The sequence below is a fragment of the Phaenicophaeus curvirostris genome, chromosome 6 (genome assembly GCF_032191515.1).
Source record: "Phaenicophaeus curvirostris isolate KB17595 chromosome 6, BPBGC_Pcur_1.0, whole genome shotgun sequence".
In the NCBI taxonomy this organism is placed as follows: domain Eukaryota; kingdom Metazoa; phylum Chordata; class Aves; order Cuculiformes; family Cuculidae; genus Phaenicophaeus; species Phaenicophaeus curvirostris.
Window position 1 is genome coordinate 37,097,120 of NC_091397.1, and position 27,753 is coordinate 37,124,872.

The 27,753-nt window shown below is 39.0% G+C and overlaps 1 protein-coding gene across 10 annotated transcripts in view; it reads right to left on the minus strand.

Annotated features, from left to right (window-relative positions):
* The window catches only part of LRRFIP2 (LRR binding FLII interacting protein 2), a 59,183-nt gene extending 33,865 nt beyond the window's left edge, over positions 1-25,318 (minus strand). For 6 of the 10 annotated variants that reach the window (XM_069859805.1, XM_069859797.1, XM_069859800.1 and 3 more), the window contains exons 1-4: positions 25,054-25,318; positions 14,061-14,165; positions 4,077-4,163; positions 2,533-2,583 (exon numbers count right to left, since the gene is read on the minus strand). In XM_069859805.1, coding sequence (XP_069715906.1) covers positions 2,533-2,583; positions 4,077-4,163; positions 14,061-14,150 — 228 coding nt within the window. In that variant the 5' untranslated portion in view covers positions 14,151-14,165; positions 25,054-25,318. The remainder of the gene's footprint in view (positions 1-2,532; positions 2,584-4,076; positions 4,164-14,060; positions 14,166-25,053) is intronic. The other 4 variants (XM_069859801.1, XM_069859802.1, XM_069859803.1 and 1 more) reach the window with 4 other exon arrangements.
* Between the last annotated feature and the right edge of the window lie 2,435 nt (positions 25,319-27,753).

Genomic DNA, 27,753 nt, shown 5'->3' on the forward strand with positions numbered 1-27,753 from the left:
TAAGTATGCCAACACACTACATTAGAAGATGTAAACAAAGAGGGTTAATATAATGCATAATTAGTGTTTAGTAGTTAATCTTTCCTTTGATTACTCTCTGATTAATGCATTAAAAAAGTACAAGATTTAAGAAATTGAGGTAAAAATAAACTAATTAAAAGATTTACAGAATTACATTAGTACTTGTAATAGTAAGAAATAGTAAGAATAGGAACAAAGCTTCTCAAGCACATTCATCAATTATAAGTGCAAGAGGTAGCTCTGCTCTACAATGACATTGAAAATAATTAACACTACTTATAAGTAATCTGGGGGAGGACAACCAGCTAAGGCACCTTCATATCTTTTGCTCTGTTGAAAGATCAGGGAATACTCATTTGGTCTTATACAAAGGAATATGCGGAGGAGCAGCAAGACAAAAATACAACTAATTTAAAATTAAACATTAAAATGTTTCACATGCCATAAGCTTCTCAAATTTTCAGTTACAGTATGTAAGCATGTTAAGAATAAGCTTAATTTTGAACTATCCCATTTGAAGGCTATAACAGGGCTCTAAAACTAGGAATCCTCCCTTAAATGATTCACTTCCTACGGTTTTCAATATATCAAACTATTCTAAAGATTTTAAGCAAAAGATGGATAGCTGAAGTGTAAAGTTGGCTTTCATACTGCTTATGGTCACGTGGTTATTTTCTGCATTATCGATATATACATTAAAATTTTTAACATTATTTTGTGATGAAATTCAAGACACCTAGTTAATACTCTGCAAGAAAATAATTTCCCAAAGACGGAGTGGAGGGGTGGAGGAATAGGGGAAGAGGTTAATTTCATAATGATTTTTTAGTCTTCCTCTCTACAGTGTCTACTTTGAGGTTTAAAATGAACATTTATGCTATATAACTTTTCAACACATTATAGTCAGATCACCACCAATTTTAAATATATTTTGTGTCTGCAGTCTAAATGGACAAACATCTGTTAATAATATTTGCAGTTTGAAAGCAGACAGTGCGCTATTTTAAAGAAGATTCTTCCTAATTGCCTGTATAACAGCTCAGCTAATAATATGCTCCAATAATGCATAACTTCAGCTCCCAATACAACTTTTTGTACATTCCTGCAGCTAATTTACTTAGGGTATCAAGTGTGTTCCTGACATACCATCACAAAATAGAAAGTCAGTACTAAGAGTTCAGCATATTCTGGTCAAAGGATAAAGTACTACAGTACATATTGCAAACAGGTTAACTGTTCCTGGTAGCTATCAAGCTTGACTTCTAAGAATTTAAGCTTGAAATGTATGCTTTATCTAATACAGAACTTAGGTCTCCCAATGCAGGAAAGGAGTGCACATCTGCTCAGAAACCTCTTGCAGCAGATCTGCCTCTTATGAGTGCAAAAAGGTGGCATTCAATTAAGCGGCATTAATTTCAAAGTGTGATTGCTCACAAATGTAATCTGCAGTCCACAGGATGGAAACCCTTGCTCTCTAGCAGAAAAAACCCAAACATTCAAATGTGCATTCCACCAAGAGATAACAGAATACATTGTTCTTTGTAAATTACATGAGAATGAGCCATATAAAGATAGCACAACTTCTATAAATAAAATTCTAATGACAGTTCTAGGATTTCTTCAGAAGTGCTGATTAACTGTCACGATAGTTATAACTATATGAAATTATGGTTAGTGTTGTCATGTATTACTTGGATCTTCTTGATTCAAAACATTCACACAGTGAACACTTCAAAGACATAAAAGGAAATTAATCTCCCATGTGCCTTTTTAAGAGGCACATGAAGCTTGCAAAACGAATTCTCTAAAGAAACATTGCACTAAATTAGTACAAACTCAACAGCAGCCTTCTCAGGCTATAACTCAACTCTCTCTACTGCTGCCTACTTGGTGGATTTAACCCAAAGAAATTAATAATCAACTATTTTGTCATTATTAATTGAATGCAAGGGGCAAGAGGTAAAGGCATGCGAGTGATACATGGAGGGTTGGGGGGGGAGTTTCTTTTTTTTTTTTATATCTTTTACAACTATTTTTTTTAAGTCGTGACTTAATCATCAGTGAAAAGACTAGCATTTGCCATGTTACTCAAAGAGGAAATGAATGAATGCAAATCTGCTAAGAAAAAAAAAAGTAAAAACCCCAAACACCAAAAATTGACTGAAATAAGAACATTTTCCATTGAAGAGATGTTTACCTAGATTGCGATGTAATTTCATTTTAAACAGATTTATGAATTTAAGCCAGCATATGGCAGAAACAAAAAGCATTTCATTTTAAGACATGTATCTCATTCCATAGTTTGCCTTTTGATGTGATGAAGCGCCCTGTATATCCACTAAACATCCACATCCATATAACACTTATCCATATATCATTTATTTGTTATTGTTTTCAGTAGTAAAACACTTTGAAATGACACACAGCACACCATTAGTAAATTACTTCCTCCAAATACTGTGTTAAATGTCCAAGTGGCAAAACCATGCACAGCAGGTGATTTTAGCCTACCATCCATTTCTGGATATGAGCCCATTTTCTATCATATGAATGCTGAGAGAACTACAGAACGTAAAGACAAAACCAAACAAACCATTTACAATATATAGACTAATCACCACATAAGACTGGATTCCTAAATCAAAAGTTTGGAAAATCCTAAGTTAATTACCATGTAATATTCAGTATAATATCAGAAACCTATAGCAGTTAAAAAACTGAAAACATGGAATAACAAGAATAAAAAATTGACGCAAAAACATGTTTTAAAAATTGCACATCTTATTACCACAGCAAAAAACCACCCCAAATATCAGCAGTTACATAGATTTTAATGTAATAATGACAAATAATAAATTCTCAATCTTTCACATGCAATGTCAAAGCCTGATCAAATGCAATAACCATGAAATAATCAGACTGTTGAAAATCTAGTTCCTAGGGCTTTTTCACTTGAGAAAGGCAAACTTTTTTCCCCACAAGAAATGTATAGAGCAATGCACAACTGCTTGTGTATTATCTCAATTCTGTTAATTTTTTTAAATAAAGATTGTGACAGAAGGCATTTATTGTGAACAGTCTAATCCAATCAGAAAGAAATTGACTGAGAACTGCATGTCCAAAGACACATATCCAAATTATTCAGTTACTAAGTATGTTATAAATACATTAAAAACAGAGCAAAATATTTTTCTCTACTTTTTCATAGTTGTTTATCTTATACATTAGGCAGTGTTTATTTTGGATATGGTCATGCTTATTATTTATGCTGTGCTGCCAGTTATCTATATTTACATGGATCCTTTACAAAACAAGAAGAAAAGAAACTGCCACATGTATTAAGTAATTACCCTTATAAAAGCACAAAAGTCACCAGCTAACTCAGCCACATATCTAATAATTCAAATCCAGATAATATTAAATTTCACGTTAAAGTTGAAAATTGATCTTCTCTATGCAAAAGTATTTACGTGAGCCTGAGAACATAATTGTTCCTGTATTCTCTCTTCTGCTCATTTAAAATGATCAGTTATAAGAAAGCCTCAGCCCTTTAAATATCTAAGGATAAACACTTAAATTAATCTTTGTCCAAATTTGATTGATGAATTTACTACATTTGTTATAGGTAAAAGCATCCAAGCATCTGATTTTGACTGTAATATCATTAAAATATATAATAATAAATAATAAATAATAATAAAATGTAATATATATAAAATGTTTTATTTTTCATTTGAAAGCAAGAGTGCCAATATCCTCTTTTGTATAGCAGAATTCTTCCACCATATGAGAGTTAACTATTAAGGAAGTTCAAAATGAATGTTCAGACTAATATTTCGTGAGGTGCTATTCACAGGTAAATACAAAGCGAGTTATCCTTTTCAATACATAACCTAAGCAGAAAGAATGGGGGAGAAACTAACAGTTGTATGATATTACAAATGCTAGCACACAGCTGAATTACACCAAAAGACAAAATCTAATGCAAGTACAGAAATAAAATACATTAAGAATTTTTGCAAAGATTTGCAATAACTCCTAATGATGTACACTACCTCTTTCTGCTGTCGCTCCAGCTCTCTCATACGTATATCCCTTGCTTCTGCTCGTGCTGCCCGTTTGGCTGCAAGCCTGGCTTCTGCCTAGAAGCAAATTGAAAACACTAGAAGTTAAAAACTTTTTTTTTAATAATAGCTTGAGTATTCAAAAATCTCTTCACAAAAAACATTAATATTCTAACATCATGATATGTAAATAGTAAATAAATGAGTTCTCAGAATGACATTTCAGAGAAGATATATACCTAAGCCCTTACAGACATAATTAGTTTGGTTAGTAATGATACGTTGATAAACTAATTGAGTTCAGAAGTATTATTGTCACTCAATGTAAAAATCCATGTCTTGGACTTTAACAGGAGTTTATGCATAATATTTAAACAGGTATGTATGCAGATGCAGAATCTTTGGCCACAGAAAGACAGTGAAACAAAAAAAAAAAAAAAAGAATCGAAACAAAGACATTAAACCACTCCTGTTCACGTCAAATTTAAAGGTTCTGCTACCACTTGGAATTATTTCAAAAAGCAAGCATCGCTTAGAAGCTGAATTACTTCAAACAGCAAACATAAAAACAAATCGCTTAGTGGACAAAATCGAAGAAGTTTAAGACTACGGCTCCTCAAGACTAACATAAACATTCACTATCACCAAAAAGAGACTTCCCTACCTTCCCATTCAAACCCTCACACTCCTAACACCTTCCTGGGACACAGCTCCAGCACTCAGAATCTGCTGTAAGCCAGTTTAACTAACTGCCATAGCAGAAAGTCAGCAACAACAAGCAGTTTTCTGAGTTTTTTGCTGTGTTACTGAAATGATTTGGCTTGTGCAAGGATCTTCAGAGTAGCAGAACAAGCAAAAGTGGCAGGCAGAACAAAACATAGCGAGATCTCCCCTTTTTCAGTGGCAAACTGCTGTGCCACTTGTGAAACCAGGCTATCAACAGATACAACTATGTGTATTTTCCCCACTTTATACCCATCCGACCCAAAACCCAAACACGCTGTTTTTCAAGCCCCTCAAAGTTAATCAGTTAATTACACAAGGCAATAATTTTTGACATAAAGCTAAGAATGAGGAAAACACAAGTTCATATTTTTATGTTTGAATGAGTTGGTGAAAATTTTCTCTTAAATTCTTGAAATACTAAATCACTGAAGAGAGGTCTTCCACCAAAAAATCCAGTTGTTTATCTAATGTTAATTAAAAACTTATGAGAAACACCAGCATCAAAAAATTCAGAACTCTGAACATCTGAAACATTTAATTTTATAGAACTTTTTCTTAAAAATGTATCATCCAATGGGATTTTGCCTTTGATTAAAGATAGCTTTCTGCTTTTGCCACTATCACAGCATAGGCTAGAGATTTATAAAATTTATGACAATTGCAGATAACTATCTTCTACTGTGCTTCAGGAGAAAGGAAGGGGTATTTAACTCAAAGTTTAACTTTAAATTATGATTAAGTTACAGCCACAAAACACCAAATAACGACAAGAAAGAAGGCAAACACCTTATAATTTTGTAAGTTGAAATAGTTTGTCTGAACTTCAAAATGACACTCAGATTGTTTTTCTGTATTTTGCACACTCAGATGAAATGATTCCAAGTCTGTGTCAGCACTGGACTGCTGTGATGTAGTCCTTTCTGAGCACCACAAAGCTACTCTTCTTCCTACCTGATGACAGCACACAAGAAAAGCAAGGGAATTTCCATGCAGCAGGAAGTCTTTTCTCACTTGCTGCCCTACTCTGTAACTGTCAGTAATCACAGCCTTGTCCCATATAAACTTTCACAAGAAAGCACAGAAAGAACCCAAAGAGCTGATATGTCTGAGTTTACTTCCGTCTATAAAGCAGCAGCCATACACATCTAGCCTTTAGACTCTAGCAAGGCTTTACTGCTAAAGATAGAAAGTTCATTTGTTTACTGACTCATGCTACAAATCAATTCACTTTTCACCACTCTCTCCTAGTCCTACAGCCAGAGATGTGGTTCAGACAGTAAAGGGGAAACTCCATTTCTTCCAATTTATTAAACCCTTGATAAAATACAGGAGAATTCTACAAACATCTGTTAAAAAACGGGTGTCTGAAGTCGAAGAAAAAAAAAATCTTATAATTTTAGAGAAATCTTTAGCAAAAAAATGGTTTGGTATTCTATTAATTATTAATCTGGATAACTAGATTCCTCTAAAAAGTACACGATTTCTATAAGACGAAGTTGGCAAGTTTACTGAAAGCACAATTCTTGGGCTTCCTTTGCTAAAACTTCAAGCAAAAGACAAATCACATTATTCAATATGTTGGCCTTTCAAATGACAATCTTTATTCAATATGTTGAATAAAGCTCTTAGAAAACAGACATTATATTACTAATAAAGCACTCACACAAATCTTGATAACTATGAAATTGAAATTTGAAGTTAATTTTAACAAAGAAATAACCATAATTACACAAGGACATAGCTGGTTTTTTTCCCCTGGGTGCTGCTGCTTATCCTGTTGTGTTACTGAAGAAAGCCCATAAAAATTGTGAAACAATTTTCCACCACTCTTCACAAATTAAGTTCTTCAGCTCTGTTGAAATAAAGTCTTTAAATATCTGCTAAGGGGAATACAGTGCCACAACAGCTTTGACTAGAGAACTGAGTTGAAAAGATAAAGCTACCTAAATTACAGAAGCAGCATGGAAAGGTAATCTAGACTGCTTTTTGGTTTTTTGGAAAAAAACCCAAACTCACAGCAAAAAGACAGGCACTCATGTTATAATGCTTTCCTAATTCAATTAGTATTTGAATTGAAGAGCATTCTACATACATCACTATTCCTTGCTCACAGGAGTTTGGGATTCAGTACAGCTTGCTTTCTACAGCTTGCACTAAACAAATTCCAGTCTTGGAAAGCTACAGACTGGCCACTACTGTCTTGATTTGAGTTTCAGTGGTCATTACTGTCTGGTCAGTCTTCAGACTAGGCACACACAAAATGTCTTTATCATAAAGATAGATTAGGATATCATCCATTTGAAGCACAGTTTCTTAAAAAGCGATCTAACATACCAAATCCCTATTCTCTTGAAGTAAAAATTAAACTGCGGACTGTCTAAGATCTAGCAAATCTGACACTTTAGAAGTTTCTAAAAGGGTCTTCCCCCTGCTAAAAAGAAATGTGATAGCTGACTTCTCTTAAGCATTTCAACTGCAAATACTAGATGAGATATCCAAACCTGCTAGAGCCATACTAGTACACTTAAACTGGTGGCTAAAATGGAATCAAATTGTTTGGTTATATATTCTGGAGGGTAAATAGCAGACATGAGCTACAGTTACAAAATGTTGTGTGTAATTTATTCACAGAAGTGATCAAGAAAGAAAACAGAGGACAACAGTGAAGATCTTTCTAACAAAAGAGATTGGGCAGAAAAAAACACAGAGACCTTCAAAACTTTTTTTTTAACTGGAAAAAAGGATTAATTAATAAAGGATTACTTAATAACTGTTCATTTTTGTATATGAACACACTCAGACTACTGATTATCTTTTACCTCTTACCCTGAGGAGAAGTATGTAACTTAAGCTAAGCACCATATCTGCATTTCTTTGGGTACTGGCTCTGCTCTGAGTATCAAAACAAAGCCATCTGTTAACTGCTGAGTCCTGGAATGCTTCATTTCAAAACAGGTACCAAAAAGTATTACATGCAAAAATAAAAGTAATGCTTCCTTACACCTGCATAAACAGCATTTCATTGTAGAAGATTATGATGATTCTGGTTGTTTTCAAGCAGTTAAGCTACCACCTTGAAGCAGTACTCGCTTTGGTTGGTATTATTTATTGCATGTTTAGTAAACACATGGGTAACAAGAGAATCTTCTCCTTCCTCTCCTCCTCGTCAGTTTCCTCATTTTCACCTAAAAACCACTCACAACAACTTACAGCCATCTAGATATCCATCTCAGCTTATTCCATTTCTTCTCTCCGTTTTTTTAAATACATATTCTGCCACAATCCAATTTGAAAGCCTTTCAAACCATTTTATCTCAATTTCTGAGGATGACATTTTGTTCTTCAGTTAAATCCAAGATATTTTTGGCAAGAAAGGAAGGAGAAAGAAAAAGACCAGATTTTCATTTGAATACTTTTGCAAAAAGCTGAATTTACAGTTTCTCATTTCTGATGTGTTTTTTTCTTAGTCTCTTCACAGCAATTAGCAAGTTCTTCACCAAGATAAGAAGCCTACTGGTACATAGAACTGGTACCCATGCTGAGCAAGAAGAATAACATGTCTCCACAATGTAGACGAGCATCTTCCTCCTTCCTCTCAATTGCAAGAAGGAATTCACTAGAAAGCAATAGGTTTTGGTTTTCATACTGTAGAAAAGGCGATTCATTAATTAGCTCAGAGTCAGCTCAAAAGCTTCATAAAGATAAAATACAGGCTACAGCAAACCATGTTATTAACCGCTGAAAATATGAACATTTTTCATTGAAAAACTAGAATTATGTTGCGGTGTGTACATACAGTACATATGTGCACATCTCACCCTGTCACTGCATCCACAGTGTTTGCAGCCCTTCATTTCTCAGCCATTGAGGCTCTGGGAAGGGAAGGCTCCTCCTGCCACCAAGGGGGTGGTGATGAGGGCTATGTGGGATGAGCATTTTAAAAGCATTCAATGCTACACACTGCAATGTAAAGTTTATTTCACCATTTCTTATTAAGTTAACCTACATTATTCCTCCCTTCTCTTGCTCTCATCTATGCTTTTTGCCCCCTGATCCCGTTATTGCCTCATGGACCCATCCGTCACTCATGTGCCACATGTATTCCTTGTACCTCCTCAGAAACATCTTTCTTCCCCTTATTTCTGATGTGCTGCCTGCTCTTTCTCCAGTTGCCTACAAAGCAAAGATTATTAACAACATCTTAAGGTTTACATGACTTAAAGATTTAGGGTTCTTTATTTCTGATGTCTCTTACTCTTTTTCCACTTATACAGGTCCACACATAGATTAGAAAATCTCTAGAATACCTTAGCTCCTGTAAAACATCCTTAACTGCTATCAAAAACAGCAAACAGATTTTTAATTACTACTAAAGTACAAATAGCTGATTTAAAAATATTAAAGTGATCTCTTATTAAAATAAACCCCAAAATCACCTAGCATCTACAAAGACAATCTCTGTATGAGGTGAGGTTCCTCACAGTTTTGCTTGTTTTCTTAAGAAATGCTGAAGCTGCATGCAGAGAGAAACATGTACTGAACTTGGAATAGATACAATGCAAAGACTAAGCTCCCAAATGTTTTTAAATTCACAATGTGGCCTTTTAAACATTTTACAATATTGAACTCCTAGTCTTTCCTAGCCTGGCAATTAAGGAACGTGACATTTTTACCTAAGTAAGAAATGCACTCTACCCAAAGTTGGAGCAACTACAGAGTGCATTTTAAATTCAAATGAATCTTTATCCTCCCATATGAGAAAACACGTCTAAAACAGCTTCCGGGCTCCTGCTATACAATGAAAACAGTCATAAGAACAATTCTTGAGAAAATACAGACAAGATGCTACAACAAAGAAAATGAAGTAAACAGTGATGGAGTCGTTGTCCACAAGCTCGAGTTCTTTGCATCTAGAGTTATTCAGCCCTGAAGAATGGAAGGGTTGCTGACACAAGCACAGAAAGAATGGATATGAAAAGTAAATTCTGACTGCCCCTTCAAATTGCTGCTTATCAGGTTGAGGCTAGTGAGATGACAAAAGTCAGACCCTTTTAACTTTCTGGCATGATGTTCATTATATCTGAGCTTGAACTAAAGTCAATGTAAGAACACAGATGTGACAGAAACCTCAGCTCTTGCATGTAAGGCTGGTCTTGGAGAAAGAAGTCTCAGATAACCTTAAGAGACGCCTGGTGATGACAAGCTACTGCTGAATATTTAAAAATGAACACAACCACTTGTCTGTAAATTACAAAGGCAAATGAAGCAGTGATACAGATAAGCTGAAGATACTCTGTCCACAAAACAGATTTATAAGGAGAGCATCTCCACAATAAGGCTGCAAGGAAAACAGATCTTGAGATCATATCAGCTGTAACTGTAAATATATCCCATGGAAACTGTGCATGTAACCTTGAGAATATGAACCTCGATTTTCATTTATTTAGTTATTAATTAAACAAAAAGGACTCCCACGTAAGACCTAATCTTGACAGGAGCCCTCAAGTCACACCAGACAACCCCTATCTGTTATTTGGAAAGTCAGAATCTTCCATGAGACAGAACAAGCTGCCTTCCACACCAGCTGGCTTATATTTTTGGTCAACCTGAGAAAGCTAACAGCTTCAGGATCTGTTATAATAACTAGAGAAGTAATCAGAAAGTATGAAGTTCCTGATATAAAGAAACTCTTCATATTTTCATGAGATAGGCTTTTTTTAAATAAGAAATTAGCCAACTTGAAATTAACCTTGCTATTATCAGTTGCCAATACTCCACTTCAACATAGTTGCGTGCACTTACATCTCTTCTCCTTCCCGGAAGCATCTGGACAACTTACCTACACCTGCTCCCAGGACTTTTGAAACTAGCATGATAAACTTGTAATCCTCTCTGTTGTCCCAAGATAAGATTTCCAAATGGATCAACTGCAACTAATCTCACTTAAGGCACTGAATAACATGGAGAGTGCATTGCTTGCAGAAAAGGATGCAGACCCCTGTCCCTAGACATGTACATCACCTATGCTCTTCCTCAGTTTCAATGAACACAGGGAATTCAATGTCAGGAAAGATACCACACCACAGAATACAAAACAGATCCCAGAGAAAGAGGCACAGTAACTCAAAATTTTTTGGAATAAGGGAGGAATTCATTCTTACACAGATGTTTTAGCATACTTGTGCCTTGCTTAATGCAGAAGCATTGCAGAAAAGCTGGTCTCAATGCAAACTCCCACAAGCAAGAAAAAGATAAAGAACTCTCTACGTAACAGTACTAGTCCTATGAGAAGTGAAGTGAAGAAGACACAACCCACAGAGGAAAAGTCTTCTGATGCAGAAAACAGGAAACATGAAGAAAATGAAAGAGATCTCACACGGAGGAAGTAAGGTAACTAAGCCCCTCAGATCCCATGATATTGCCCTCATCTTCCATGAAATATCTTCATATAAGATGACACATCAGATTCAATCAGTACAGAAAAGGGACTATATAGAAATTAATTTATTGCATCAATACTAAATAATTCTTTACATAAAATTTCCTAGAAAGCAGATGGGTTTTGGTACCAAAAGGAAGATTTCCCATTTTTTTGATACATTTCATAGAAAAAGGAAAAGTCAATTTTGTCAAATTAGAGTAGTAAGAAAAGAACAAGATTAAATCTGAACTTTTGGAGCAAAAAAACTTGAATCTACACTAGAAGTCTTTGCTAGGTTTAGAAACTCAGAAAATTCCTAGCACCATTTTGTGCCTGCTCCAAAATCCAGAGCATTTCTATGAAGTTTTTCCATGTAGATCATCCTGAGCATCAGCCTTTTGTTTCAGCATATTCTGTTCACCATCTCTTAATACTTAGAACACCTTTTAGGAATGTTTTTCTCACGAGACACTAGACTTCTGGATTACAGGACTCAATTCAACTGTTTTTAAGTGACATCTGCTAAACAGGTAATTTCAGAAGAGGAAGTTCAGGAACAAAAGACCCTTTGACAAAAAGATAATCAAGCCATATTGCTGAAATAATGGCCTCAGAACACTAAAGTACATCTGCTCTATATATTACATACTGGGAATTGGCATGCCAGTGTTGGCATGGTAACTGAAAACTCTTCCCCAGCCTCAAATGATAAGGCATACAAATAGCACAGTAAAATCAGATGCTATTTTAAGACAGAATTTGGTTTCGTTAACTGGCCTCTGCTGCTATATACCAAGAAATGCATTCTGTTCCTTAGGTAAAAGTTATCCTTACAGTAAGTTGGCTAATACTATGAATTACAGCTAGCAACTCAACGACAACAGCTGCTGTGCTACATGGGATCCGAGAGACAGCTTCTCCTACACAGCACGGAGGGATTACCAGCCTGGAAGTGATGATACAATACGATAGCATACAAATTTTCACACTATTTTAAACTGGGATAACAATTTTAAATTAAGACTTGTAAAATGAAACCAGGCAATATGGCAACACAAAAGAAGAAACGGTGCTATACACAGCCTCAAAATCATGTACATATAAGTAACACCGTTTTACTTCAAAATATGCTAAATTCTCTTCCCCCTAACAAGCCATGAAAGGTGACCCTCAAAATACAGAAAAATATCACAACATTAGAAAGAGAAAAAAATAATTCTAATAAGAAAACTCCAGGGAACATTTAGAACAATTCAAGTAAGTTTAAGGAATTATTAATAGACATAAACCAGTTAAAGACAGTATGAAATGTCTACCCATTAAATGTTATGCTGATCAGCACAGAAGTTTTAGTTATCTTCAGCAGTTTTAGAATAATACCAGAATAGCCATATTCAACTCTCATCTCCACATAACAGCTCTAAGCTAGTACTAGTTTAAATCTAGCACTAAGGGGGGAGGGGAGGTGGTGAGGGACATCTTAATTTTTGTTTAATTTAAACTCACGTTCAAATTTTAATTGAAGGGGTTACAGATGCAGGAGAACAAAGGCCCCCGGTAACTTTAAGATAACACTTCTTACACTTTGCTATTGAGACTTATTTCTCTAGGCTAAGTTGCAAGCTGATGTTACTGTACTGGAACCACGCAGAGAATACCTGCATGAAATTTAAAGCCAGATTCCTTCCCCTTCATTAACGCTTTTCCCTGAAAGTGGGAGATGGAACTTGATGAACTAGACTGTTCATGACCTTGCATCCCACACAGAACATACTGGTAGGTGGAGAATTTCCATTAGATTTGGTGTGGACACAACTTGCCAGAAATTTACAAATTACTTTTTTTTTTTTTTCCGACAGAGCATTTCCTTAGCCTAAAGTCTATGACGGCTACATTTGAAAATGCATACAGAAGTTCTGTTTTGAAAGAAGTATCACATACGTATTTCATCTTACATACACTGTATGTACACATTCACACAGATATAGAGACAATAGATTACATTACCAGATCAATTAGAATCTGCATTTTGCACTTATTTACGTGAACTAGAGTGAGCAGCTTTGTAGATAGCACAGCTCAAAGCTTCTGCATCTTCTTGTATGCAAATAGTACTAAGGCTTTTGTTTCCAAGTCACAGCGTTTCCTCCCAGAAAAACTCAAGTCCAAGCAGACATCTGTAAGGCTCTGAATTCTAACTGCCTCCTTCCTGTATCCGGTGGGACAAAATTCCCCCTTGTGTGGGGCTCCACTTTGTATCCACTTCTCGTTAATTGCATTTTTGGCTGGTTACCTCCAGCTTTGTTTGTCAGGTGGTGACTGTTAAGGAAGTCCTGGCAGAGCATATGCATTAGGCTTATTTTGACAGATTTGCAACTTTTCACATTTGAAACACAATATATGAAAAATACCTTTTAATAATGATTATTACTCACTCAACACTCAGACAACATACCTATCTTATGAACAGTACATACTGCAGTGGGATAAAAATGGAATTTTTTTTAGTTTTAGACTCCAGACAACAACTGGATTTCTCATTTATCTTTAATTAACACTTATTTAAAGCACACAGGCGTCTGCAGAAATATCTGCTAAACTTAAATGTGATCCTGTGAAATTCAATTAACCATACAAGTAATGTACCCCTGTGGCATTTCAGTAAATATGACTTTTGATCAAAAATATTCTTAGTCTGTAATAATTGTCATACTGTATGTTAATTAGATTTTTTAATGCACAGCTTTTTTTAAAAAATAACCTTTTCTGGATAATTAGCTTGCTTTTATCCCTATTTCTGAATTTAAGACAATTTGAAATTGACAAACCTCTCTGGCAATGTTACTCAGAGCTTCATCTTCTGCAGAAAACCTGTCTTTCACTGGAGTTCTCTTCCGTCCTGATCCAGGCGTTCCCATTTTTACTGTCTAGCTCTGTATTTGCAAAAACAGACAAGAAAAAAGCTGTTTTCAGATCTGGAATTATAAACAAACAAATACTCCTCACCCCAAAACATAATAAATTTTCCAGTTCTTTAGAGATACAATACTTAAGAAACCTACATGCCATTGACACAAATTTCTCCAATAGCTTTATTTCTGGGAAAACTCACAGAGTCACAGAATCTTGCGGCAGTTCTATAGAACTACAGTGCATCCTACAAGGTGCACACACAGTGAAGTCTTTCTACTGAATAGAATCTACAGTTTCAAGGTTGCACACAACTGTTAACTGCTCCTAGCTCAATGAAGACACTTGGGTACCTTGTCACCTTTCACAGCTCTTAAAAATAAGTGTCCACTTAATTTTATGGACTTGAAGAAAACCCATAGGCAACAACAGGTTAAAGAATTAAACTTAGATGATCATAGAGCTCTCTCTAAAACTGAAAAGATATATTCTGCAGACACACTTTCCAAAGCATCCAGGCAGGTAGATGGGGCTTATTTACATTTTAAGGCATCCAGATGCAATTGAAAGAGAACTGCCGCCTTACACTACATTAGAAATAATACTTCTAGACAAACAATCTTTTGACTAACAAGATTCTAAATTGGCAAATGAAGAAAGAAACATGCTAGCATCATATATCCAGAATAATACATAAAATACCCTCTTGGTTTTCTTTCAGACACCTTTGTTAACAGTTGCAAGAATATAACCGCCACCAAACCAAAGCATAGACAGCAAAACATTACTCAAATTAATCTAAATTAGGTGGGGTTTTTTTTTTTTTCAAATATCCTGAAGAAACTCTACTTCCAGACGTCCAAGTTCTTCCAAATCAGAGTTTGGGGGTAGCCCAGCTACTTGATACAAATAACAGAAGTGTCCCATACAGGGCTTGGGAAAACACCTTACTTAAAACATAATTTTCTTCATGTAAACAGCAAAGGTCTAGAAGGAAGTAGTATTTGCTATCCTTTTGAAACTGAACTGGTGCAAAAACTATCTTTCATACCAGGTCTAACCAGCAAATATTCAAGAATTCCTTGCAACTTAATAATACAGGAGAAACAGTATGCAACAAGTGTGGGGTATTTTTTGTGCAAGCATAGTTTTTAATTTCTTATTTTTATACATCAATCACAAAGCCAAAACATATTGGGGTACTTACTGGCACTCAAATCTATCAACTAGCATCATAGCTATCTTTATTTGTATTTTAGCTTCTACACTTCTTAATCCCCCCAACTTTCCACCACTAGTCTTCTCTTTTCCATGCCGGTAGGAAGTCCTTTATTCTGCTTCAAATTCTGCAGGTGTTTTACTATTTATGTGCTTAGAAGAGGGAAAATTCTGCAGGTGTTTTACTATTTATGTGCTCAGAAGAGGGAAATACTCTATTTGCTAATGAGAAAAAACACACAAAAGACTTGAAACTAGACATGTCTTCTTAAAGGCTTCTCCATACGACACACAAAATGATTATTCATTTCCAGTTGTTTCCAAAACTAAACATACTCAACACTGTAGGTGCACAAGTCTATTGTGTAAAATCCTTAAAAGAGAGCTTGCAGCGTTTGCAGATGAGCAGTAGAAGAATAAACCCACAGTACCTGAAGAGACCTGAGAAGATGCAGTTCTATTGTCCAGCACTGCATGCCCTCTGACAGGGAAAAGTGGACATAGTTATTACCCCCACCAGATTACTCCATTCCTCCACAGGCTGCTCATTCATTTCGCAGTGCAGAGTGTTTGGATAAATTACAGGCATTTGGACCAAAAGACAGGACTCGCCTGTCACAAAGCTTTTTTACCATCTCAATGCGGTTCATAGTTCAATTTATTTGTTACTCCTCCACAACATGACTTTCCGTTGTTGTTGTTTGTTTTGGCTTTAATTCTGGTGTTAGCAGCACACTTTCAGGAAGAAACATGAGATTCCAGTCTCATTGTTACCAGAGGCTGGGATGGGTCTTGAAAGTAGGACAGCAGAGCTCATTCAGGGAAACTCTGAGATAAGGGCTGGGACAGGTACTGCCACTGTTAATCTATTCAGTAATTGTCTTTTTAGTATTTAAAAGCAAGCAAGCAAACTTGCCTTTTGTATTCAGATGAACATATACACATGCAGAAAACTGTTTGGAAATCTCAGTAGACAAGGCTCAAGCTCAGTTACAGTCTGCTTTCCACATTCAGAAGAACTGTCATCAAAAACCTGCATCTCTCTTCAGTAAGTCTTACTGGCCAAATCCAAATTAAGAAAAAAAAGAAGATTGGGCCCAAAGCAGAAGTTGTACCAACCTGTAAAACAATACTCCCCTACTACAGAAGGTTTTCATAACATTATATCTTAGCAAAAAAAAAAAATCAAGAAATCATGTTATGACAGTAAATCAGTTCATGTAAGCGACAGAACTCAAACCTATCTACTAAAAATGGTGACTAAGCATGGAATTAATTCTAATATGTATGTTTAGAGTTGTAGTTCATAACTATCACGTACCTAAAATCCGCAGAATAACTGATTTTGTGTACATCCTTTAAAAAACATACCACTTGTAATAGACAAGTAACTCTGGCTTGTGAATTCACTGAGATTCTCTTTGCTGGCAAACTGATTTAGGGACTGGAATTTAGCAGGTTATGACTATTTTTAGTACAGCTATGTTCTGACTGGCAGTACCTACAAATATATTTATATATATACATACAGTGAACTTAAAAAATTAGACGCTGATGCTTTAAATAAGTGAAAAGTACTTCATCTCAGTCTCACTGTAGCATAATCATGCCAAAGGCACTCTGGAGGAAGGCAAGCATGGTATTCTCCACTAGCCATCTGCCACACTTCTCACCTAGGATGAGCACAGAACTCCTGACTAAGCCCAAACTGAAAAAAGGAAGCAGGACAAGACTACCTGAATATACATAGAGAGGTTGCCTTTGCATACAAGGAGGACTTAGAAAAGCCAAACCCCAGTTGAAGTCAAAACTAGCAAAGACTGAAAAGGTCAAAGAGGAACACTAGGAACAAAAGACAGACTAAGAAAACTGCAGGGCCTTTGCTTAGTGATGCAGGGAACACAGTGGGGGTGCTTGCAAGGCTCCCCCCTTGGCAGAAAGGTCTGAATAATAAAAAACATGAAGATAGGAACTTTTGTGTGTGTGAATCAAAAAAGATGTCTGACAGGATATTTGCCCAAAACTGTTCATATTGAAGAGCAAGGTGATCATCAGTTAGATTAAACAGGAATTAGAGAATTAGAAAGAAATGTCTGAAATAAAGAAATCCACTCAAAGTACAAAAAAAATAATTCAAGTCTATACCAGCAGGAGACACCTTGGAGAGGAAACAACACAGGTCAAAAGCTGGTTTGATGCTGCCAGTCATCACTCCACTGACTGCACCACAGTATCTGTCCAGACCAGACTGCACAGCAACCCTCTTCAATAATGCAAGATCCTGCACCCCAGCTAGCAGGTGGTCAGTACAGGCTGCAGTCAAGGAGAACCCACTCCTAAGGTGCACGAATGCAAGCTTGTCAGATGCACTCTTAGGGACGCGTGCATCAGGACACAGTAGTGAACAGCACAGGTAGACACAAATATCTAGAACGCCCACATCCCCAACAGGAATCACATGCAAATACATGGCCCTATAGCTGAAGAACAGAGGGAGTTAAACATGGGCCTAGAGAGGCTGTGAAATGCCCAGCCCTGAAGATAATAAAAACATGACTGGAGAAGGCTCTGACCTCCAGAGGTTCCTTCCAAAATACAAGATTCTATGATTCTATAGTTACTACTGCTGTCAGCTTTGAACTAAACCTCAAGATAAGCTGTCTTCAAAAAGTATTATGTTTTAATATTCCTCGTCTTGTCACAATTTCTTCCATTCCATGTAACTTTGAACCGAGCTTATGAATGTCAGAATATTTCATGTCTTGTTATACAGTTCAGTACTAAAGCAATCTAGTCCTATTGCCAATAGAGTAGTCTAAAGCTAAACATATAACATTTTTCTGAGAATTAATATCAAGATGCCAAATATTTCACATGCGTGCAGAAATATTTCTTAGGTGCTTCACTTGCTAAGTACGAGAAAAAATATTTTGCTGCATGCTATAAAGAATAATGCTAATGATGTAACATTAATGCTGTAACATTAGAATTTTCAAAGCAAATTACTAAAATAACCCCAAAATAAGACACAACACAACCACAAAAAGGCTGGTTTGTTACACCAGCCTTCCTAAATTATAGAAGGTAATAAGAGGAAAGTACATTATTATCAGCTGCGCTTACAGTTCAGAATTCTGGAGTCACATCTATTACATATTTATTTGTTACTTCTGGCTGGGTTACACATAGTATTACCCAACTGATGACACAACATCCTGTTGTATTTCATTCCAAAAAACTGAAGGGCCTTAAGTCCCTAAATAAACCAGAAGACCTATGAGGAAATCACTCAAGTTCCCTCTCATTCATCTTGACTTCAAGAGAATATAAATTTTATCTCTTCCCTAAGTCTTTGCAATCAACTCTTCCTCCCATTACTTTCTCATTAAGGGTTCTTTTTGCTTCCCTTTTGCTTCCTAGAAAAAACCATGACCTGTCTCACATAAAACAGAAGCCACACTACAATCTCAGGCCCTATCACTCAACACCTCCAACAGCACCACCTGTTCTGATGCCTGGGCCTACACCAGTGTACTTGGCATCACAAACACACAAGGCATTCAGATACTACAGTGTGAACAGGCTATAAATAAATAGACTCAAACCCTCTTTTCCTCTTTCAAGTAAAACCACAAAGTAATTAAAATTTACCTGTGTAGAAACAAACTCTGTATACTTGATCCAAAAACATAAAAGAGCAGCCCTGCTCTAGAACTGCTGGCTGTTAGAACAAGCCTCATCTTCCTAACTATACTGGAATATAAGCCAGCAGCCCCTGCATTTCAAGTCCGAAGCCACGAACACAGCAGTTTATGCCTTTAAAGCAGTAAATTATTTTAATCCTGAGAAAGAGATGCAGCTTTTGTCCATAACATGCAAGGCAAAGTTTCATGTAGTTTCAGTTGTCCACTTGCAAAGTTAGTGCTCTTATCTGGTACAGACCCTTAAACTTCTGAATCAAGTAGACCATTGAAGGAGGTTCTACAGAATACTGCAATAGAACCAGCTGCCCCTGCTGCTGGAAACTGGTATTTTTGACATAAGACAGAAATACTACTGGGAAGTCATTAATTACAAAATATCATCTGAATGCAATTTCACAATTTAAGACTACATTAATATACAGGTTTCTTAGAGAATTTTATCTGTCTCTTAACAAACAAGACATAGCACTAAGAAATTTCTCAACAAAGCCCAAAGATCTTGCAGAACACATAGTAATAGCCTTTGGGGATCAATTTCAGCTAGAAGTTGATTCAATTCAAATTAGTGGCTAAAGTCTTTGATTTCATAACAACAAAAAAGCAATGTAGCCAGTGGGAGAAAGGAACATTTAAGCAGAGAAAGGCTGGAAGGTCTTGAAATCAAACAAGTGTAAAATCCTAAAAGAAAGAATCTGAATGAGGGCTACTTATGGAAAACATTAGAATCATAGAATCGTTTGGTTGGAAAAGACCTTTGAGATCATCAAGTCCAACCATACCTGTCCACTACTAAACCATATCCCTGAGCACTTCATCTACCCATCTTTTAAATACCTCTGGGGATGGTGCCTCAACCATCCCCTTGGGCAACCTGTTCCAGTGTCTGATAACCCTATAGTAAAGAAATTTTTCCTAATGTCTTATCTGAACCTCCTGTGGTGCAACTTGAGGCTATTCCCTCTCATCCTAGTACCTATCACTTGGGAGAAGAGCCTAACACCCACCTCGCTACAACCTCCTCTCAGGAAGTTGTAGACAGTGATAAGGTCTCCTTTTCTTTAGGCTAACCAACCCCAGCTCCCTCAGCCATCTCTCATAAGACTTGTTCTCCAGCCCCTTCACCAGCTTCATTGATCTTCTCTGGATGCACTCTAGCACTTCAATGTCTTTCTGATAATGAGACCCAAAACTGAACACAGTACTCAAGGTGCAGCCACACCAGCACTGAGTACAGGGGCACAATCACTTCCCCGGTCCTGCTGGCTATGCTATTTCTGATACAAGCCAAGATGCCATCGGCCTGCCTTCTTGGCCACTTGGGCACGCTGCTGACTCATATTCAGCTGGCTGTCAACCAACACCCCCAGGTCCTTCTCTGCCAGGCAGCTTTCTAGCCGCTCTTCCTAGAAGCGCATTAGTACAGAGAGTGAAAGTAAGAAGCACGAGAAACAAAATAAATTGTTCCTCACCAGCACACCAATCACAGGTTGCTGAAAAGCACACACAGCAATAACTCATCTTGATTTTTGACAGTTCCACAAGTGTTAAACATACCAAAGAAATATATTTGTCAAATATACTAAAAAGAGCAAAAGCTTTTTCAAATACTTAACTGAAAAGAAAGAGCCAAGAAGCAGGTGCTATACAATGATGACAGAGTGGCAATTAAAGACTCTAAATGTACTTCTTAAGTTCACTAAACATTTGCTCTTTACTTCAACAAACGAATAGCAAATGAATAGTGCTGATGAGTGAAAGTTTGGTAACCACCGTGCCTGCAATTAAAGCAAAGTTCTGAAAGTTAATGTGCTCAGAACAGTGGAAAAACCAACCAACCCAACAATTTTAAAGAACTGCCTCATGAAACTGCAGCTCCAGCAACACACAGCTACAAACAAGCCAGGGCTATCCTTACAGCAAAACAGCTGAAGTAGCATTCATATTTCAGAGGGAACAGAAAAGAGTCACACTGGAATCACAATCTTATTTGCTTAACCTTCAGTGCTTTGTCAAAGCAAATCATGAAGGAGAGACAAAAATAAACAGATATAGAATAAAAATATCTGACTTTAGTCGAATTAAAATTACGTAAGACTAAAATAAAAGTCTTCCTCAGAAAAATGCCCCTATACAAGGGTACACTCTTTGGAATTAGTATGCCCATCCACAGGTCCAAAACCTAAGAAAACGGGCTGAATGGACAGAGGGTGACCAAACCAAACCGGGCAGGGAGGGGGAGAATAAACAGTGGTTTAATGCAATAGTTCTAAGAACTCCCTTAGAATTTTCATTCAGAATATCCTGGTTCAGAAAACAACAGTTAATGCAGTACAAGCTAACAACTCCATGATAGACACCTTTAATGAAGCATATGTGCAGTTTATTTGCCATTTTAAAATTTGAGAAACTTCTTATGAGTTCAGGGTGTTTAGAAATAGAATGGCAAGTCCTCAGAGGGGCTGAAACCCTTCAGCTTGTTGGTGCCATGAAACTATAGATGAAAAGAAGGTCACCAGCTAAGACAATCTAAAAGACATTATACAGTCTGCAAAAGTGCTGCCTGACGGAGCCATAAAGTATAATCATGTCTGGTTAGTGGTGAGCTGAAAGGAATGCAAGGCAGTTAACTGTACCTATGTATCCTAGAACCCTGCAGTACTACCAAGCATCTGCAGACTCACCAAGCCATCTTTAGCGACCTTCCTCAAACTTTGCAATTAAACAAAATTGCAAGACAACATCATGCAGTGATGCAATTTCAAGCAGTGGCACTTATTTTATGAAACATGAGTTCTCTGCCAGTCAGCTGCTAACAGCCACACTTGGAGATACCATTACTCCACAAAATAAAACATTACATACAAGCTATAACAATCAGTGACAAGAAGCATCTGCAAAGCTCTTGTAATGGTCACTTCACCAGATGCTGTGTAACACAGACTTTTCAAGAATCAGCACTACAATAAACAGTGAAGATCCAGGAACAAACTAAGAAATCAAATGTGATTGTAAAATATAAGGAAATGACGGTACTATAATGGGGACCATGAAAAATGGCAGGAATGCACAGAAAAAACTACAGCCACAAGAATCTTCTGTAAGTGTTTATTCTAAAACGGAACAACCGTCCTTTATACACCGTCAGCTTTTTCAAAATGGGTATCCTTTCCATCCTTTCGCAAAAGAATGATTCACTACTCATTAAAAAAAAAAAAAAAAACCAAACCAAAACACTGCAACTATATTAAGCCTCCATTTCTTTTTAATGAAACATAGAGCCCCATGGTAACAACCCATGCTCAGTAATAAGCTGCAACTATTTAAGATATTTTTCCATTACCAATTTAATACACTCCTACACCCTTTTCTACTACTGCTGTAGTTACAGTACAATGAAAAAAAGCTACTGAAAGCAAACAGGACAAATTCTCCTGGGTACTCCATAAAGCTTTCTCCACCTGCCATCTCCTCGATCAGCTGACATCACTCCTTTGGACTAGCCCTCTGCTGTGGTAGCAGGCTCATAGGCTTAGAAACACTTGTTTCCACCTCGCCCTTAGGGAGGTGCACCTTCACTTCTTCCCTTGGACCAGCTCTAACTCTGTATGCCTGATATAAAAAAATATGAACTTTGTCATCTTCACAAGCAGATAGCACTACCTCGGTAAACAATTTTTAAGGACATGTAATGCATAAACATGAACTATCAACTAAATACACTTACATGTTTCTTAGTTTCCAGATATTTAAAATAATAGATCTGGATTACTTTCTTAGCATCTCTAATCATTTTTTGTAACACTACTGGAGTACTGATCCATAATTATCACCACACACCTTCATACCTGGACCTTACAAACACAAACAACAACATGGTACCAAACCTGTTTTCAGTTTTTAACCCTCTGCTGGCATTATTCACCAGAGGTATTCAGTTACATATACCAGCCTAGGTTTTCGGGGTTTATGCACTTGACAGCTTGTGTGCTATGTGAAAACCTAGACCTTAACGTGTTCTACAGATCCTCACTTCTTGGAGTCCCATTTAAACAGCACTTCCCAGAAGTTCATATATGTTAATTTACTATGCCATCTTCTGAGACAATGAGTCATTAAAGAAAAAATTTAAAAAAGGAAAAACAAAAAAATCCTTTGGAGTCTGTTCACAAGAAGTACTGAAATTTAGAGCAACAAGCTTATACCTGACATTTCACACAACTGTCTGCTATTCACAACTTCTCAGCTACAGCCAGGAATATAGTTCAGGTAAGACTGACTTCACACTCTAAGGTAAACATCTCCAAACCTAAGTAATACAAACAATGGAAAAAGCATGTCACCTACTTCAAACTATTCTGTACTGCTAGAACACCTCTCACCTGTTCTTACATCATCACTAAGCAATTACATTAACCATGGAAGCAGACGTATATTAAGAATCTAACAGCTTCTGGGCCCCAATAGAGTTAATTAAATCACTTCACTGTCAAGGCACAATGAAGGTCAGAAGAACTCACCAGCCAAGTGTAGATTCAATCTTACAGGAACTTTGTAATAACGCCCCCCCCCACACATTTCCAAATATGTTAGATAGCAACATGAGATGCTTTAAACGAATAAAACTGATCCTAGACCTTTCTTATTTAAAAGCAAAAAGTAAACCTCTTGAAAATGAGGGAGTCGCAGAGCAGACCATACAAATTCAACACAGTACTACTTAGTCCACAGAACTTTTATCAGTGAAACACGTAACACTGTATGCATTACATATAATGCAATGTAACATGCTAGGATTCAAAGCGGAAATCACTCAGAGTACAGGGAGCAGATCTGATAACACAGTGTATCACAGAATCATAGAATGGTTTGGGTTGGAAGAGACCTTAAAGATCATACAGTTCCAACTCCCCTGCCGTGGGCAGGGACACCTCCCACCAGACCAGACTGCTCAAGGTCTCATCCAACCTGGCCTTGAACACCTCCAGGGACGGGACATCCACAGCTTCCCAGGGTAACCAGTGCCACTGCCTCATCATGCCCATTGTGAAGAATTCCTTCCTTATGTTTCATCTAAGTCGTTCCCCCCTCTAATTTAAAACCATTCCCCCCAACCTATTAGTACATGCCTTTGTAAAAAAAATGCTAAGATTCAAACTGGAAATCACTTCGAACACACAGATTGGATAACACAGCCTATGATGCTGGGGTTCAAACTGGAAATCACCCTGAACACATGGAGCAGATCACAGCCTCTTTCCAATTACAGCAGCAGGGCAGAGCAAGAATAAACAAATAGACATAACCTGAAAAGAAACCAGAAGCCCATACTGAGACCCAGAAAGCCAGAGGGAGCCCCACGGCAGGAGCATGCCCTGTGGCCCAGGGAACCAGGGAGACTGCAGCAGCACCCTTCCAGGGACTCGGAGACAGAAAGAGGTAGAGAGACCCTGACCCAGCCATGACTGCAGGCCAGCTTCTTTTCTCACTACCTCTTTCTGTCTTTCCACCCCTGTCTCTCTCTCCCTCTCTGCCTCCCACCCTCTCCCTTCCTCCTTTCTGCCTCCACCCTCTCCCCTCCTCCTTTCTGTCTCCCCTCTCTCTCCCCTCCTCCTTTCTGTCTCCCCTCTCTCTCCCCTCCTCCTTTCTGTCTCCCCTCTCTCTCCCCTCCTCCTTTCTGTCTCCCCTCTCTCTCCCCTCCTCCTTTCTGTCTCCCCTCTCTCTCCCCTCCTCCTTTCTGTCTCCCCTCTCTTCCCTCCTCCTTTCTGTCTCACCCCTCTCCCTCTCTCTCCGTTCCCCTCTCCGCTCCTCCCGGCGGGGCTTCCCCGGGACGGGTCTTGCCGTGCGGGATGAGCCCCGCGGGAGCGGCCCGGGCGGCTCCGACATCGCCTGCCGCCGCTATTGTTTCCCCCGCGGCGACGGGAGCCGCTGCGCCCTCCCCAAACCCGCAGAACCGGGTTCGTACGGGCACGGCACCGCCCTCCCGCCTCACCTGCGGGCCCGGGGGTTCAGGCTCCGCTCCTCGCTCGTTCCCACGCCCGGAGCCCCGCGGAGCGAGCGCGGCTGGGCGCGGCGGACGCCGCCCCGGTTCGCCCCTTCCTTCCTTCGCTGCCTCCCGCTCCAGGAGCCGGAGCCGCGCGGCTCCCAGACGGCCGGCCGGCCGGCAGCCGCCCTTCTCCTCCCCGTTCCACGCCGGGAGCGGCGGCTCGTTCCCGCCCGCAGCGGAGCCCAGGCCGGCCGGCGCCGACCCTCCCGCCGCAGCCGCAGGCCGGGAACGCGCTCTGCGCACGCGCCGGGGACGGGCGGGGGGGAGAGGGCGGTGCGTGCGCATGCGCAGAGCGGGCGGAGAACGCCGCGGCTGAGGGAGGTTGGGGGTCCCGCTCCTCCTCTCCCCTGGCGGGGTCCTGAGCCCCGGCTCCGCCCCCGGGACCCCGCTCCGCTTCGAACCTCGCTCCGCCTCCCCGGCGGGGACCCAGCCGGCCCGCCCCGCTTTCCGTGTGTGGCCTCAGGCGCCCTTTCGGCTTGTCGGAAGGCGGGGCAGCCGGCCTGCTGGTCCGTCCTCGGCGATAACTTTGCTGCCGGAGGACAAGGGCCCCTCTCTCCCCTCGTCTCTCTTTCCCTCCGCAGGCAGCGGGCTTGTTTGAGGTCTTTTCCCCGTGCTGAGGAGCGGCGTCTTACTGCTGGGGGTGGTCTGCCGCCTTCTCCTTTCTGTTTGTGTCTTAGTTTAATCTGGCCGTTTGTTACGTGATTTCCAGTTTGAACCCCAGCATGACACACGGTGTTACTCATTGTGCTCCATGTTTTCAAGGCGATTTCCAGTTTGAACCCTGGCATGATGCATGGTGAAGGGGTTGGAGAACAGGCCTTTTGGGGAATGGCTGAGAGAGGTGGAGTTGTTTAGCCTTGAGAAGAGGAGGCTGAGGGGAGACCTTATTGCTCTCTATAACTACCTGAAAGGCAGTTGTGGAGAGGAGGGTGCTGGCCTCTTCTCCCAAGTGACAGGGGACAGGACGAGAGGGAATGGCCTCAAGCTCCGCCAGGGGAGGTTCAGGCTGAACAAAACTTTCACAGAAAGGGTCATTGGGCACTGAAACAGGCTGCCCAGGGAGGTGGTTGAGTCATCTTCCCTGGGGGTGTTTAAGGGACGGGTGTACAAGGCGCTGAGGGGCATGGTTTAGTGTTTGATAGGAATGGTTGGACTTGATGATCTGGTGGGTCTCTTCCAAACTGGTTATTCTATGATTCGATATTATCCATTTTGCTTCATGTTTTCAAGGCAATTTCCGGTTTGAACCCTACCATGACACAGTCTTACCCATTCTGCGCCACGTGTTGGAGGCAATTTCCAGTTTGAATCCTAGCATGACACACGCTGTTATCCATCCTGCTACATGTGTTCAAGGTGATTTCCAGTTTGAATCCTACCATGACACACTGTGTTATCCATTCTGCTCCATGTGCTCAAGTGGATTTCCATTTTGAACCACAGCACGATACAGGGTGTTATCCATTCTACTCCATGTGTTCTAAGTGATTTCCAGTTTAAACCCTAGCAAGAGTGTTTTCAGTGAGTGGTGTTCCCGAGGGAGCAGCGCAGGGAGAGACGCTGCCCATCCCTGACATGTTCCCACCTGGCACAGCACTCTGGTGTTCCATGAGATTGGTGTGGATACGTGCCAGGTGGGGTTTATGGTTAAAAATTCCATGCAGGCCTTTGCCCCTTATCTTATATGCTGGGCCAAACACTATTGGACTCGGCACTATTGATACAAGAAGTAGTTGCTATTACAAAAAGTGCAATATTTTGATTTAAGGTAGAGTTAAGTTTCATCTAAGTAATTGTGTTCTTGACAGTTAGACAGAATGTCTCTCTGATAGAATGTTTTCTTTCAAGCAGTGTTTTTCCAGATGCTGTTCATTCTTTGAAGGTGACGATGCCTTGTGTGAAGCATGACCTGTGCTGAAAAGATGTCTCCTCTTCTATAATCACCTCTGTTAGGAGTTTCTTCTTATCTTAAAGGCAAGATCAGAGAGAGAGCTGGAGCCAGCTCTGAATTAGCAAGAGTTTTGGCTGTTGCGGAGTTTCATAACAACATTAAAACTAAATCTTGGAAGGTTTCAGAATATGCATAAGACTTAGGGGAAAATTTACACATAGGCAGGTAAGTGGGAAATACATTCTGTTCCCAGCCCTTGTCTTGCTGCACATGATTGATGATCACTCCTCATGTTGCCCAGGCCTGAGGATGCTTGCTTACTAAAACCCCAAAACAAGTTTTATAAAGTTTTATTTGCTGGCATTTTTGGTATCACTATTAAGTTTTAAATATAGACAAGCAACAAAGTCCCTAAGGATAACATGCAGCAAAGAAAGAGAAGACTATGCTGTCAAATATATTACAATTTATGCACAAAGAGCCAAGTAACATTGGTGAAATTATTGATGAGACTATGTGAAATAGACTTAGGTTGACATCTGCTTTTCAGTGCCTCTGTCAATAACTTCAGGGTGTCTGTAAGAACCTAGAGATGGCAAGAGGTCTGGAGGACTTGGCATTTCATATGTTAGAAATTGCATAGGAATGAAAAAGCACAGTTAAAAATGACAAGCCTAGCAGTAGGACTCAATACATTCACCAGAGCCTTTGGCAGAGGTCAGGTGCTATTTGACTAAAATAAACTCAAGTAGATG